At 39.8% G+C, this 16,082-nt stretch overlaps 2 protein-coding genes across 6 annotated transcripts; one reads left to right on the forward strand and one right to left on the reverse strand.

Moving 5' to 3' along the window:
- The first annotated feature begins 168 nt into the window (after positions 1-168).
- Positions 169-9,446, forward strand: LOC116192844 (protein FAM135B-like). 5 transcript variants are annotated; one of them, XM_031521517.1, is made up of 16 exons: positions 169-435; positions 996-1,384; positions 1,497-1,582; positions 2,612-2,766; positions 3,377-3,441; positions 3,590-3,784; positions 3,917-3,965; positions 4,893-5,132; positions 5,236-5,369; positions 6,123-6,300; positions 6,408-6,467; positions 6,547-6,801; positions 7,237-7,495; positions 7,578-7,783; positions 7,903-7,953; positions 8,747-9,446. In XM_031521517.1, the coding sequence occupies exons 2-16, from the start codon at positions 1,209-1,211 to the stop codon at positions 9,035-9,037; spliced, it is 2,400 nt and encodes a 799-aa protein (XP_031377377.1). In that variant the 5' UTR covers positions 169-435; positions 996-1,208; the 3' UTR covers positions 9,038-9,446. The 5 variants fall into 5 exon arrangements, with proteins under 5 accessions (XP_031377377.1, XP_031377378.1, XP_031377380.1 ...); XM_031521518.1 differs by having other exon boundaries at positions 1,087-1,384; XM_031521520.1 differs by having other exon boundaries at positions 169-336; positions 3,623-3,784.
- A 490-nt stretch (positions 9,447-9,936) lies between these two features.
- Positions 9,937-12,360, reverse strand: LOC116192845 (tubulin alpha chain-like). Its single transcript, XM_031521521.1, has 4 exons — positions 12,118-12,360; positions 11,350-11,584; positions 10,887-11,257; positions 9,937-10,790 (listed from the first exon to the last, which is right to left on the reverse strand). The coding sequence occupies exons 1-4, from the start codon at positions 12,208-12,210 to the stop codon at positions 10,134-10,136; spliced, it is 1,356 nt and encodes a 451-aa protein (XP_031377381.1). The 5' UTR covers positions 12,211-12,360; the 3' UTR covers positions 9,937-10,133.
- Between the last annotated feature and the right edge of the window lie 3,722 nt (positions 12,361-16,082).

Consider the following 16,082-nt stretch of genomic DNA (forward strand, 5'->3'; position numbering starts at 1 on the left):
CGTTTTGACCTAAAATCGTAATAAATCGCACTTCATATCCACAGAAGATCCATTAAGAAAGTCGTTATCGTTATTGTAATTAATTAATTAATTTATTAAGTCGTAGATTATATACTTAAAATATTATAATTAAGGGGGAAAAAAAGAGAGCGACAGGATTCGGAATTTCAATCCCAACAAGGTTTACCTATTTCCAACTCAATCAATCAAAATTCTCCTGTTCGTTCCGCTTTCCTTATTCTTCCTTCCTGCCTCTTCTTCTTGTCTCTTCCGCGGGAGCTGCAAACCCTAGCAAAGTCCCTGGATGCAATCGCCCCAGCTCCCAGATCTGATCAGGTAGTCTCTCCAGCTGGGCCGAGCTCAATTCCCCGTCTGATCTCCCTATTGGTCTCCCCGCGCCATCGCATTCCCTCATTGGCGAAGTTCTATGCCGAGGTTTTGAGCCCTTCGCCGTTTGGATGTCCTGAAGTAGTTGCATTGATGTCGTTTGGTGTTCGTGTTTTCATTTCTTTGTCGGCAATGTCGGCGAGGGTCCAAAAGAGCTCCCTTTGGCAGAGTGCTGTGGTTTGGGGATTTCGGTGTGGGTAAAAAGGAGCTCCTTTGGAGCTTCGTAGGGCGTCTTCGGCCGAGACGACGTTATATGTTAATGGTTTCTGTCTCAGAGGGTTTCATTTTCTATGTTCTTTTGCAGCTTTTGGCTTTACCCTGCTCACTGCTTTTCATAACTCTTCATTATTCTAAAGTAAAAGAATCGATAAAAGATTGTTCCTTTCCTCAGTGAAACCGAAATCAAACGCGCAGCCAATAGAGGAAAGATATAAACATTCCAGAGAAAAAAAACTAGAAACTGGCGGGTTGCCTTTTTATGCGAATTGCGGATGCTAAGTTTTCTCTATTTTATAGCAAGTGAAAGTCGAAAGTTGCAAATTTTACAAAAGAGACATTGACCATAGTTCAACATTACAGCACAGTGCACTAATTTCTCAGTTTATCAGGTTGGAACATGCTACAAGAGCAACATTCATGGTGTATGCTGGTATCGGGGCAACTTTCCACTTCTTAGCTGAAAGTTGCTTTATGATGTAGTTGGAGCATCTGTGGAGATTCCAGTCAAGTAGAAGATTGGATAAGAGTCGAACCTTCAGGTCCTGGACTAGTAGTGTAGGTGAACGAAGGGGGATGCAAAATTTTGGCATCCCAGAATACATATGATTCGGCGTTTTGGGTGGTTTATTGGTCTGAACAATAAAACTTCATCAGCAAAGAGGTTACCTGATGCCAAACCACACCCAGCAAAGGTCAAGCCGGTGGCTATTATGGATACAATGCAGGAGATTGCCATTTACGTCCATAGATTTCACAACTTGGATCTTTTTCAACAAGGGTAAGTATTAATTGTTCACTTCTCTTTTATTTATTTATTTAATTTTATTTGTTCTTCTAGTTTATGCAACAGCGATACATTTCTTCTCATTACAATATTTATCTGCTTATAGATGGTATCAACTCAAAATTACCATGAGATGGGAGGATGCCCAGAATTCTTCTCCAGGAACTCCAGCTAGAGTAGTTCAATATGAAGGTACTCTGATGTAGAGTTTAAAGCTCTCTTCCGGTTACCATTTCGTGGAATATACAAATAAGATGTGTAGTGAAGAAACAAACATAATGGGAAACGCCTTTCTCACGCCAATCTAGATAAGACTGAGATTAATGCAACCTTCAATAGTTTTTTCTTTTCCTTTGAATCTCTATGAGATATTGCCATATTGGGACTTAAGGACGAATTCAAAATGAGTTGGTTTAGCAATTGGGGGTTGCAGAATTTATTCGTTCTTATCTTGAAGTGTAGAACTTAAAAGAGATTTTAATTTTGATCAATTATCTTTCTCTTCGTACTGCAGCTAGATGTTGTACTAGTTGAGTTTAATTGAAAATGTTGTAATTGTTAAGCTAACTCTGGGGAAAAAAAATGAAAACGAACATGTTGTAATAGATGGTACATGAATCTAATTTGCAACTGGTGATTAATTCTTATTAAAAACCTTTCTTTGTGAAGAAATATTAATATGCCATCTGGATCAAAGCTGCTACTCAAGTTCTTAGTGGGAAATCCTTCGGACATTCATTTTCATTCACTGCAGCGAAAATTTTCCAAAAAACTGAATGGAAAGTGTTGGTTATTACACTAAATCTTATAAGACAAATGTTGAAGCTAAATATATTCTTTACAGCTATATGTTACAATAATCATCTCAGATTTCCACTGAAATTTAATTGTGTGACCATGCAACATTTGAACGGAAGTTGCAAATCATGTATCATCAGATTATTCAGGCAGGGATGACCTTGATAGATCCTGCATAAGCTTGTCATTTCTAGAATATGTGATGAATCCAATGGTTCAAGAGCCATTCATGGTTACCGCTTTGATTCTCCAAAATATTTATGGAATAAGAACTAAAGATCCTCCATGGCTTTTCTTTGGTTTTTCCATTAGGTGAACCTTTTTGATCTTTTATATAAGTTGCGTTACTTTTTGTATAATTTGGGAGTATTAATATTTTTGGAACTCAGAACTAAGAATATGATTTATATATTTGAGTTGCAGCCCCTGATCTTGGTCCCGATGACATACTTGGGTTTTGGAGAATTGATGATACAGACAACAGTTTCTCAACACAGCCTTTTCGCATCAAATATGCTAGGCAGGATGTCCTTCTATCTGTCATGGTTTCATTCAACTTATCCCTTGGTAAATTTGAGGTAATGGTCTCTTTTTGTATAATAAAAGAATGGATATAATGGGTAGGTGCCCTTTTATGAACATCAAAAGCAACTTAAGTTTAGTAAAATGATAAATATTGTTCTTAAGATAGCTGTGTAAAACTGCTAGGAATAATGGAAGGTTATGTTTGTAAAGATTGATTTCAAACTTTTGTCCAAAGAGCATTATTTGGGGATTCACAAAATTTTAGGCATAGTTTTCTCAATGTTATGTGCAGATAATATCCCTGTTATCCCCTTATTAGAATAGCCATGGCAGGATTTTTTTTCCCCATACTGGCAACGTTAAACTGTTCTCATAATGTTCTCTGAAGTTAAAGTGCATAAAGACGTAGTAATTATTGTTGTTCAACAAAGTTTTGCTTTTTTTTTTTCTGGTAAAGAGAGCAAAGTCCACTGTATTCCTACTGTTATCCCCACTTTGGGGTCACTAGGATGCTCATAATCCTATTGTCTGTTGAAATAGAAACTAGATGAAATTATTTCTGCAACCATTTTATGTCTTAACCTTTTTGCTTTATTATTCCTATGACAACTTTAAGTCAAGCACATGATATCTTGGCATCTTATATTACTTAACAATTTTCAGGGTTCATCCACATCTGCTGTCATATTGAAGTTTGAACTCATGTATGCTCCCATCTCTGAAACTGGGTGAGTTTTCTAATTCTCTCTCTTGGCTGTTTTAGCACGCTGAAAGGTTTTACGAAATTGGATTTTATTTCTGACAAACATAAAAGACTATTGCATAAGATTTTCAAAATACTCTAGAAAATTGATGATATTTGTTTGCAATGTGAAGGTCTGCAGTGCAGACCTCTTTGGATGCTTGCAGTGCTGCAGTTCATGAGTTTCGAATTCCCCCTAAAGCTCTTCTTGGATTACACTCATATTGCCCTGTACATTTTGATGCCTTCCATGCTGTGCTCGTTGATACGACCGTCCACATCAGTCTATTGAAAGCTGGTCCTCATGTTTCACCTCCAAAGGTACCAAGGTTTGTCACAATATCCACTTTTGATCTTTGATCCTTGTCAAAATTTTTAATTAATTGTTCACTGTTCATCTCATCTGACTCTTGTAGCCTTTTAAATTTGTTATATTAACACATTCTATTGAATTGTCTCAGTGGTTCTCATGATGTTGAAATTGGTGAAAGATTTGCTGGGTTGGGTCTGGTGAGTTTCGCTTTTTATCTGTTCAATATTATTTGAAATGTATTTATTTATTTACTTTCGAGGAATCGCCTCTAGTTTAGTGTTACTCTCAGAGCCAACTTGCAACCTTGTTATAAATTCAAATTTAGTTTCTGTTGTGTGCACATTTCTCGATTATCTGTTTGCTGTCACTTTATCAAGTGTCTGCGCTTTGCTGATGACTCCACAAGGAATCTTGCCTCATGAGCGCGTTCAGGCTTAGTTATATATTGAGGCCTTTGTAATCTGTTTCTGTGTTTTTAATTAAACTACAAATGCAAGATAAATTTTTCTCTGAAGTGAACGACTGCAGAAGTGAACCACTGTATTTTGACAGCTTGAAGAATTCGCCCTATGTTACTTCACAGAAAAAGAAATTATTCGGAAAGAAATGTACAATAATGGCATCTGCTGAATATTTTCTCTTTGTTAGAGGTAGAAAAAGCATTAAATGCAGGGCTCTTAATAGATATATACAGCTCATTTAAATAATAATATTTAAAAAGCTTATGAGGACAATCTTGACTTCACATTGATTTGACACCCGGTTTGCTTTTCTAGACGATAATATGCTTTAGGACAGCATCAGTTTTCATGACTTAAAACTGGCATATTTAAAAATATGGTGGCTAAGTGGAAAATGATATTCTTAAATCCAACACTCATGAGGTAAATTTTTTTGAGATTCACAACATTCCCTGATAACAACATGGTTGAAACCTCATTAATTTTATTGATAATGCCTGAAAGATGTGATTAGTAGTAACTACTTTTGCATAGTGTAAAAGATCAAACAGAGTTGAAATATTGTAGAATCTTGACAACTCAGATGCTGCTTAAAGTCTTTCTGTCTAATTTATCAATTACCTGCCCATCTACTTCAGGTATTGACTATCTTTGCTTGACCAGGCTTTGGATCAATTGGCTTCTGAAGACAAAAAGCATGTTGCAATGCTAAGAACACTGGTGGCGGCTCGGGACATATTACTTGAAGAACTGAGAAATCTTAGCAAGGCTATCGACCGGGCAATTGATTTTTCAGAGATCGATTCAGAGATCGATGATAAGAAATTGTCTGATCTGAAAGCAAATTTGGATGCTGTAGATGACCAAGCTTCTGGGCCAGGCAAGCCACAAAATGGTGTTGAGGTCCCTACTGTATTTAGTTGAGCAGAGTATTGTTATTTTATTTCCTAGAGTCTGCTGACCACCTTTGTTTCTTAACTAGAATTTTCTTCTGGATTTTGAACAGATAGCAAATCACAGTATGGACTTTTCAGATGATGGATTGTTCCGTTCATTATCAAGAGATTCTTTGATGTGTTTTTTCCACTTGTTGGGCAATCAAGTATTGTACTTATGGAATACTTTCCTGAAGTTTCACAGGTTTGTTCTTTTCGCTTATTTGTTAAATTCTATATCCCATAGTTTTGTCAAATATACTAGATCTTGCACCTGCGCTACGCATGGTGTAATATTAAATTCAATTAATGCTCCATAAAAAATGCATGATAAAACTCCGTTTATGAATACATATTTAACACATCAGCCTTAATTAAGATTAAATAAAAAAAGTTAAGTAGTGAAGGATACATAATTTAGAATTTTTTAAAAAAAGTACTTATAAACTTTAATTTGATTGATGTACTCAACCATGTAAATATCCGATCCATTTATTCAGCAAAAAAGAAAAAATCTGATCCATTAAAAATTGTGGTGAAATTGAAAAAAAATTATAGAATAAGAAAAATAACTGAGGATGTGAGGATTTCGGCCCCAAAATAAAAGAAAAAAAGAAAAAGAGGATTTAGGAGACAGGGGAGAGAGAGTGAGGGAGAGCGGTTGATAGCGGAGATGGGTGGGACATGTGGAAGGGGAAGAGAGAAAGAGAGGTGTGTTCTAAACAAGTAAAATTACTGTTTTAACCTTGCATGTAATGTTTTATTTTTTCTTCCTCCAATAAAATTAAAGATAATAGGGAGAATTTGGTAAAACCCGCCCAAAAGACGGGATACCAAGAAAGCAGTACGTTGTGGAAGTAAACAAGGGAAGACTCAATATATTCTGATGCATGTGCATCAAGCAGGTAGCCTGTTGCATTCTTTGGGTGTTCATTTAGTAATCTTATGCTTATTTCAGGGCAAACAAAACAAGCATTCTGGATTATCTGCGTGATGCATGGGCTATTGATCGAAGAGCAGAATGGTCGATATGGATGGTGTATACAAAGGTTGAGATGCCCCATCATTATATAAGTAGTGGGTCTGATGAGTCATCTCACCATAGGAGAGTTTCAAGTTTGTGGAAAATGGATGATGTAATACATCGAGACCCAGACATGTCCCTTTTATTCCTTTTTTCATTTGTGATCAAACTTAACTGTCTTTAACATATCTCATATTGTTCTCTGGCCATTTTTTACAGCCTGCCCACAGTGCAGCTATGCGAGCTGAGCTTCATCGCCGAAGTATTGCACAAATGAGGGTTTGTCTCTTTCTCTCTGAGTGTGTTCAATTTCTTATACCTTCCAAGTGGGATCTCATAAATTATCACTTTCCTGCAGATAAATAATCGATCAATTCAGGACCTGCATATTTTTGGAGATCCTTCCCATGTTCCTATCGTAATTGTAGAGCGTGTTATTAATGCACCCAGGAGAACTGTTAGTGTCAATTCATACTTCAGTCATTTTGATTTTAAAGACTCGGCGAGCTTGCTCAGTGGATCCAGCTTTGAAACCTCAAAAAGGCAATCTGGTGGTGGACTGCAGCAAAATGGACGTACTTTAAAGGTGGTTGTTTTTGTGCATGGATTTCAGGTATGTTGGATAACCGATTTGATATAACTATTCCCTCTATTACTATCCTCTCTGCTGTTGTCCTTTGTATAGTTTATGCCACAAGATGACTGACAACATGATTAAAAATTTCTTGCTTGTGGCTTCTATAATGTATGCTATTCGAGTTTATACTAGTCAATTTTACTGGCTTGCATTTTAGGTACTTTTTTTCCATTTACTTTTATGTATCAAGCTTGTTTCATATTTGATAGAAGGAAAGCGTAGGAAGAAGCTGTGTCTTGATTTTTGATTCTTTTGTTGTGGGAGACGAGGTACTCTTGTATCTTCTATGATAAAATCAGTGCGCAGTCATCCCCGATAACAGCTTCTTTAAATGTTAATTTCATTTGCACTGAAGCAGTTTGTTGCTATTCTAAATAGAATGATTTTGCTTTTCCATTCAAATCTGAATAGGGACATCATCTTGATCTGAGGCTTGTTCGGAATCAGTGGCTCTTGATAGATCCGAAAATAGAATTTCTCATGTCAGAGGTAAATGAAGAAAAAACATCCGGAGATTTCAGAGAAATGGGACAGAGGTTGGCACAGGAAGTGATAGCTTTTCTCAAGAAGAAAATGGATAAAATCACAAGAACTGGAAGCTTAAGAAATATCAAGCTCAGTTTTGTCGGACACTCTATTGGGAATATCATTATAAGAACTGCATTGGCAGGTATGCATCTCATTCCCTTGATGGCTAGTCCCTTTCTAATCATTTGAGTTTTGAATTGAAATTCATGCTTCAATCTGTGCAGAGGGCATCATGGAACCATATTTGAGATATCTCTATACGTACATTTCTATATCTGGGCCACACCTGGGGTATTTGTACAGTTCGAACTCATTATTTAACTCTGGATTGTGGCTTTTGAAGAAGCTGAAGGGCACTCAGTGTATTCATCAACTTACTTTCACGGATGACCCTGATCTTCGAAATACGTTCTTTTACAAACTCTGTAAGGTATGTTAGTTCAGGAAGCTTGTCCCCCTGCTCTCCCCTTAGTTCTCTCATTTATGCCATTGGGATTATTCAAGAGACAAAATTCTGAGGTAGGATTTGTTTTTTCCCCTTATTTTCAGCACAAGACATTGGAGAACTTCAGGAATATTGTCCTTCTATCCTCACCACAGGTATTGGTTTTTCTCAAAGGCTTATAGTCGAGATTGACTGTCTCATGATTGTACTCGCATCACCTGAACAATGGCTTTGCTGGAATTTTCATCGAGATACTGTAGGATGCAGCATATTCTGAGCTTTCTCAGGTGGTTGCATAGCAACGATATGGTTTAGACATTTCTAATTGCTCTTCTTGCTGTAACATGAAAAGAAGACTTCCCATTAGCAGCGTGCTTGGAATTTAGTAATATTAATTAATTATGGATACGTTTTTATATTTGAAAGATCTGATTTACGACTTCAATGAAAGAAATAAGTAGCCCCCCCCCCCCCCCCCCCCCCCCCCCCCCCCCCCCAACAACACACACCTTAAGGGCATGCTATTTCCTTTTTGTATGTTTCGAACAGGAAAGTGAGAATCCCACAGAATTATATTTATATGAATTGGTCAGTTGGTCGTCAATGTCATTTTGGGGGTATCTCATTATGCATCTGGTATCATTTATTTGCAGAGAAGAAATCCATTTCGCCTCATTTGAATTCAGTTCAATGAAATGTCAATTTACCAACCTGTGTTATAACATATGAATTGAAACTGAGTTGTGGAATGTTTTCTCGAACGTAGAAGATGCCATTTAGGAAGCAAATTGTGGATATTGTTGAGTTCTGTTTTCATGGCAAATTGTGTCTACTTAGTCCAATTTTAATTGCAATGCGATTCTTTTCATTTACAGCTCCTGTCAGAAATAATGGTAGATTTAACATGAGACTTTGTGCTGTAATGATGAGCAATCCCATTTGTCGCAGGATGGGTACGTTCCTTATCATTCTGCCCGGATAGAATTCTGCCCAGCATCTGCAACTGATCACTCCAAGAAGGGCAAAGTCTTTCTGGAGATGCTGAACGATTGCTTGGACCAGATACGGGCCCAGTCCTCTGAGCATCGTGTCTTCATGCGCTGCGACGTCAACTTCGATTCATCATTGCACGGAAGGAACCTCAACACCTTCATCGGGCGTGCTGCACACATCGAGTTCCTGGAGTCCGACATCTTCGCGAGGTTCATTATGTGGTCATTCCCGGAACTGTTCCGGTAGGGGGAAATTGCTTGGATGTATGCGACTATTTTTTTTATTTCGCTTGCTCGCTCGCTGGGCCTGTCTTTGGTCCACTGCCAGTTGCTCCCGGAACCGTGTCACAGAATAGCCTCAGATGCTGGATGCACACACTGCCTCAGAGATTGGCTCGCTGTAAAATTACTACAGGATGGTGCTCGGTGATAGCTTAGTTATCTCCAAGATATAGCTTTAGTTATCTCCAAGATAGCTGTCCCTGAATAGGTTTTTGGGGTAGAATTGTTGTACTTTGCATGCTGTGTATATAACTTAGGAAATTGCTCTTTGTAGCGATAATTATAAAATAATACACATCTATCTGCCTCTTGAAGATTATCAGTTGGGGTCATCCTCTATTGCTCTTCAAGTTAATGCATTTTCTGTTTCTACCTTCTTCCATTTACAGTAATATCAGAAAACTGAAAGGTTAAAATTACAATTGGAACGCCTTTTTTTTTTTGGCCTTTCTTTATATACAGAAATGTAACAATTTTTTTCTTGCGTAGGAATGGATTTTTACAGGTGCATTTAGTCTATTTCCAAGAAGTAATCGAAGCGAAAGCCTCGACTATCGTTTAAGATCTTTTCAAGGAGGGAAGGAACAGAAAGGAACGGGTTGCATCCTTGCTATCAAATGTTGGTTTTAAAATTGAAAAATTGGTTTGATTTTAATTGATTTATAATGATTATTTATTGTATTATAAAAAAAGTATGAAAAAATAATAAATAATTAAGAGAAATAATGATTGTTTTATTAATTATGAAAAAAATAATAAATAGTTAAAAAAATTTAATATTAAAAATTAAAAAATAATAATTTACTGTTCAATCAAACAGGCCCAAGTATTGCTGGACATTGACAGGACGGGGTGGAGGAGCAATTTACTTGGGCAAGACTTTATAATAGCAGTAATATCATCGAGATAGTAATAGGAGGTTCACATAACAGAAGTGCTTTAGAATAAGCACAAACATCCATAGTCTCGGGAGATATGTCCAAAACAACAACATCAGAAGAAACTAAGACAGACCATAACGGTAGACTCGGAGAAATACAAACACAGATTCAATGACTGCATCAATACTCATCTCCTTCATCCCCATCTTCACCCTCAGCAGACTCCGCTCCCACCTCCTCGTAGTCCTTCTCCAGTGCAGCAAGATCCTCACGAGCCTCAGAGAATTCCCCTTCCTCCATGCCCTCGCCCACGTACCAGTGCACGAAGGCCCTCTTGGCATACATAAGATCAAACTTGTGGTCAATACGACCAAACACCTCAGCAACACTAGTGGAGTTGGAGATCATGCATACTGCCCTCTGGACCTTAGCAAGGTCTCCTCCTGGCACCACAGTCGGTGGCTGGTAGTTAATACCGCACTTGAACCCAGTGGGGCACCAGTCCACGAACTGGATTGTGCGCTTGGTCTTGATCGTGGCCACAGCAGCATTCACGTCCTTGGGGACGACATCTCCACGGTACATGAGGCAGCAAGCCATGTACTTGCCATGGCGGGGGTCGCACTTGGCCATCATGGACGAAGGCTCAAAGGCACTGTTGGTGATTTCGGCCACAGAGAGCTGCTCATGGTAGGCCTTCTCAGCTGAGATCACAGGAGCATACGAGGAAAGCATGAAGTGGATCCTTGGGTAGGGCACAAGGTTGGTCTGGAACTCAGTCACATCCACATTCAGGGCACCATCGAACCTCAGTGAGGCAGTGAGGGATGAGATCACCTAAAATGAACACAAGATTCCAAATTACTCCAAAGAAAACCTCACACTTACATTTAGATTCTGATAGTGGAAAATGAAAGGCATTTTTATCATTACCTGAGAGACCAGGCGGTTAAGGTTGGTGTAGGTGGGGCGCTCAATGTCAAGGGACCGCCTGCAGATGTCATAGATGGCTTCATTGTCGAGGAGAACAGCAACATCGGTGTGCTCAAGGAGGGAGTGGGTTGAAAGGACGCTGTTGTAGGGTTCCACAACAGAGGTGGAAACTTGGGGAGAGGGGTAAACAGTGAAGCTGAGCTTGGACTTCTTGCCATAGTCCACAGAGAGACGCTCCAAGAGAAGGGAACCGAGACCAGAGCCAGTACCGCCTCCAACAGAGTTGAAGACAAGGAAGCCCTGGAGCCCGGTGCAGTTGTCAGCAAGCTTGCGGATCCTGTCCAAGCAGAGATCCACAATCTCCTTCCCAACTGGTAAGACAGAAGACAGAATTGTAAGAACACATTGAATTACTTAACAAGCTGATACATGATAAACAGCAAAAAGGAATGCCAATAATTACTTGTGTAGTGGCCACGGGCGAAGTTGTTGGCAGCATCTTCCTTGCCACTAATGAGCTGCTCAGGGTGGAACAGCTGGCGGTAAGTTCCAGTCCTCACCTCATCAATGACAGTGGGCTCAAGGTCAACAAAGACAGCACGAGGGACGTGCTTCCCAGCACCAGTCTCACTGAAGAAGGTGTTGAAGGCATCGTCACCTCCGCCAACAGTCTTGTCACCTGGCATCTGGCCATCAGGCTGCAAAACCACAAACAGAACATCATTAGAGCTACATCCAACACAAGGTCAACACAAACGGAAAGGCTCTTTCGGCATCGAACCTAGATCTCGAATATCATGGTCAATCGTGATAATAGTACGGAATGGATCGTTACATACACGGCCAGTTATGCAAAACAGATCAATTAATTCATGGCGCAAATCGTTAGATCTACATCATTTCAGCAACGAAACGCAACAGCATTCACGTACTTCCATCCTATAGTCAGTTCTAGACCATTTCAGGGACGCATTGTAAGGCAACAAGCCCAGATCTAATCAATGAAGTTGTCACCAGCCAGATCCAGCCAGCAAATCGAGGCAGCCGACATCGGATGGACAATTCATGAACAAATGCACTCAGATCCGACAAAACCAGGACAGATAATGCGCGAAAACACAACAACAGGACTCGAAACCTCAACCAAACGCACAGACCTGGGTCCACCATCACGCGGAACACCAGCCGGCGCAAATGTACAGAACGGATCTGGAGAGAAGGAAGGCGTTACCTGGATGCCGTGCTCGAGGCAGTAGAGCTCCCAGCAGGCATTTCCGACCTGGATACCGGCCTGACCGATGTGGATCGAGATGCACTCTCTCATTTTCGCTGGTAGAAAAAAGCAACAGAGAAACCCTAGAAATGGAGGAGAGGAGAGAGCTCGGAGGATCGGCGTTTATTAAGACGCCTTCAGGAAATGCGATGAGGGTGCGGATCAGGCGAAACCAGAGGCTCTGTATATATAGCCAGGAGAAGAGGCCAGTTGTTCTTTTTTTTTTTTTTTTTTTTAAGGGCTCCCCAAAAAAAAATTAATAATTTATCTGGTGGATTTAATTAACCACGGTTAGTATGCCAGAGAAGAGAGGAGAGAGAGAGAGAGGTGGAGCCGGCCGGTTGTAGTTTAACTTAACCGTGGTTAGTTGCCCGCCCAAATTTTGATTTTTTGAGTGCGGAGATAGAAAGGGGCTCGGGTTCGGTATCTATTTACGAGTTCACCATTGTTCCTTCCGTCCCGACTAACGGTCAGGATGAACGGATCAATCTTCGGGGGGGGCAGTATCGTCATTCCGTACTCATTTTGAATTTACGAGTGCTGCGGAAGGGAAGTTGGGCAATCATCATGGAGCGGTTTCCACGTTTTAATCAAAGTGGGCCCAGCCTGACGTGGGAAGACCTCCCCAGGGCCCAGCCCAAAGCTGGACAAAGCAAAAAATCAAAATCATTGTCGGAGACAACCGATTCTTTCATCTTTTTCCTAGTTTTCATCAATTGTTATTTTCCTTTTCCAATTTCTTCATTCGAAGTATTATTCCGCTGAGATGACGAGCCGCAGCTTGAGAAACGCTTTGCTTGTTTCGCCTGTTGGGTTCACTGCCGAGTGCCGAAACTACTGACCGATAAATTATTTGTGCATCAAATTCGACTCTCGCCCTTGCTCGATGTGCAAGTGCATCACGAGCCGAATTAATATTAAACCAGTGGGAGGTTAGGCTGAGTCAATAGGGAAGGCAATGAAGGGGGCCCACAGTTCTCAAAATCTACTGCCATTTGTTGTCCAAAAGAACAAGCAATGCAATTGGATGGTCTGCAGAAAGAAAATACGGTCGTATGGCTCTTGCGGGCATCTTTACGTTTGGAGCCTTCATTAGGACTCTGATTCACTTATCGCTAAGGATCAACAAAAGTATGATCAAGGCCAATATCGAGTCATGACAATGCAGTTTGAAGGAAAAAAAAAAAGGCGAGGTTCATGATCGTAAGCCATGGAGGAACTCTCCATCTTGAAACTCATGCAAGAATACAGAAAGACCGGGACCATTTTCGGGGAACCAAACAGCTTGCTGAAAACAACTGAGGACGAGTAAGCTGTGCGGAAATTGAAAGATGACAGGTACTGACCCAACTCCCTCATTTATCCTGGCTCCCCGATCTGAGGCCGAGCTTCTCCTTTTCCCGTGAAATATGCGAGGTTGAAGCTTGGAATTGACTCCATATTTGATATGGAAGGAAAAAGCTACATAATAAGCAATGACTTTGATATGGAGACCAATTGACCATAAAGAGCAAAGGAGTCTTTTACTAGTTATCTATCGAACTAATAAACGTACTGCTGTAGCATGTTAGGGCTGCTCGGCTTTAAAGACTGCATACAACCCTGTATTAATGTGCATACCAAGGAACAGCAGCAACACGATAATGTCTGCAAGCATAATAGCATCTGCAATCTCAACGATAAGAAAAAAAGGGGAATATACAAAGAACGGAATAGATCGTCTTTCACAGGAAAATGGTAACATCCAAAAGATGAAACAGAGTCTGATTGCAGGGATAGGAGAAAGTGTCCCGTTTCCAGCATTGATTTGCTTTGGATGTGAATCGGAGAATTTTCTCTTTGATCGTTGTTTCCTTTCAAACTCCAATAATAATTTGGAAATCGAATCCAAATGGGTTATTTCTGTCATCAGAATGGAAGACGGCAATGCAGTGATTCCATTAGTCAAGAGCGGAAAACTGTTTGAGACAATTTTCCAAGGTAAGAATAATCAAATCTGATTATCCAAAGTTCTGCCATTGGTCATCCATTTCGATAGATAATACAAGTGCCTGATGCACAAAGTAAATCAAGAAATCAAAGGATAATGGCATCAGCTCTGGCACAGAGACAGGCAGACAAATAAAGTCGGGAAAGGACAAGGCAACATCAAAGAATAATGGATCAATAGTTCAACTTTTGATCAATATAGTGGCCTCAATTCTAATAGGGATAGGTCAAGAAGATCTTTAGCCCCCTAGCCATGACAACAGTGAAGCCTATGAATCTATCCCAATAAGTGAGAAGAAAGACCAGAATAGCTCGGTTTCGCCGCATCTGTTAGACTTGCAGATCATTTAAACAAGGAGTCACCCAGTAATGGAACACTTTCGATGAAGGCCATAAAAAAGAGGCCATTGCCTGCTACAGAATCAAGGTGAGATTCAAATCAGCTTGTCTTTTCAAAATGTTCAAACATCTAGGAAATCACTAACATCTTGACATGGAAACTTGATACGGCTTTGAGCTGGGCAACCTTCGGGTCAAAATTTCAAAGGAAATGGTAAGTAATGCAGCAACTGAAGAACTAGCTATGGCGATTAGAAAACATTTTTATGGGAATTAAGGATCCGATGAGAAACTTCAAGGACAACCGCTGCCAGCATCCACTGAAAAGTCTTAAGATAGCCAGATCCTACCTAAGTTCACACACCGATTATGTAAAAAAAGAGGACTCAGGTGAATAAGATCTTGCCTTTGTAGATTTCCAAAAGTCATCACCAACACAATGACATCTAACTGGGCATTCTATGTGATGACCGTTATACAAGTATCATCTATGGAATTCTTAGAAACTAGAAATGGTAAATTTCAGGATTATTGAATGGGAATACCTTTATGATTGAAGATTTTAATTGCATAACCGCACATTAACCTAATTTGTTTCCAAAATTAGACAAGGCAATCAAAGTTCACAATGCCACATGGTCAAGCAGCAATACAATCACAAAACTTTACCTTAAGACATGTCAGCAAATCTGCATGAACCGTAACGAATAACAGTCTCTTGTAAATACGTGGCAGCAGCAGTCTACTAGATGCATGTAATGCATATCATTCTCATATGTTATCTGTGTCTGATAAAGTTTCAGTTACTCATAACTCATTTAATCAAGTGCACAAAGTTCATGCATGATCTAAATCTGATATAGTTTCCAGTACTCATACCTCATTGACAAAAGCAACATGTTAGAGAACAGACCTGAACACCACATCACATACAACTGCCATTTGCTTTGACCTTTCCTGTCCTGAAGAAGGGAGAAACTTTCACCCTCCACGTGACCTTGACATTAATCTCCATAAAACAGTGTTAAATGCAGGCAATTCCATTTAGATCCGGCCAGGAAGACACAGCTCAACAGCAAAGCAACATTGCCATCTCAAAGCAGAAACAGGAAACATGATAACGAATGTAACTTCTTTGAGTTCGAAACCTTGCATGTACACCCACCAAATTATCCACATACTAAAGACTTCTTTCCTTGATCAAGATTAGCAACTGCATTAAATGAGAGTCCCTACACGATCAAAACTCCAATGACGACACTTAATTAAGGTATAAATGAACCCGAATTGCAGATTCCTCCACAAACCAAACCATATCATGAAACTCCACCTGCAATCCTAAGTCAATGTCGAGCAACCAAACACATTCAGGTTTCCTTTCTTTGCACATCTTTTAGGTTCAGCTGCAACCCAGAAAATCAAATGGTTTTCCTTCTCATCGCTTTACCGGCACGGACGAAACGCCGAAAAGTTAATGTAAGAAACTCTGAAAAGAAAAGTACCTATTCATTGATAAATCTATCCAATGAAATCAATGTTCCGGGGGGAAAAAAAACAAAAAAGGAGACATGTTCGGAGCATACAAGGTCGCCACA

This window comes from Punica granatum, chromosome 1 (assembly GCF_007655135.1).
Source record: "Punica granatum isolate Tunisia-2019 chromosome 1, ASM765513v2, whole genome shotgun sequence".
NCBI classification, from domain to species: Eukaryota; Viridiplantae; Streptophyta; class Magnoliopsida; order Myrtales; family Lythraceae; genus Punica; species Punica granatum.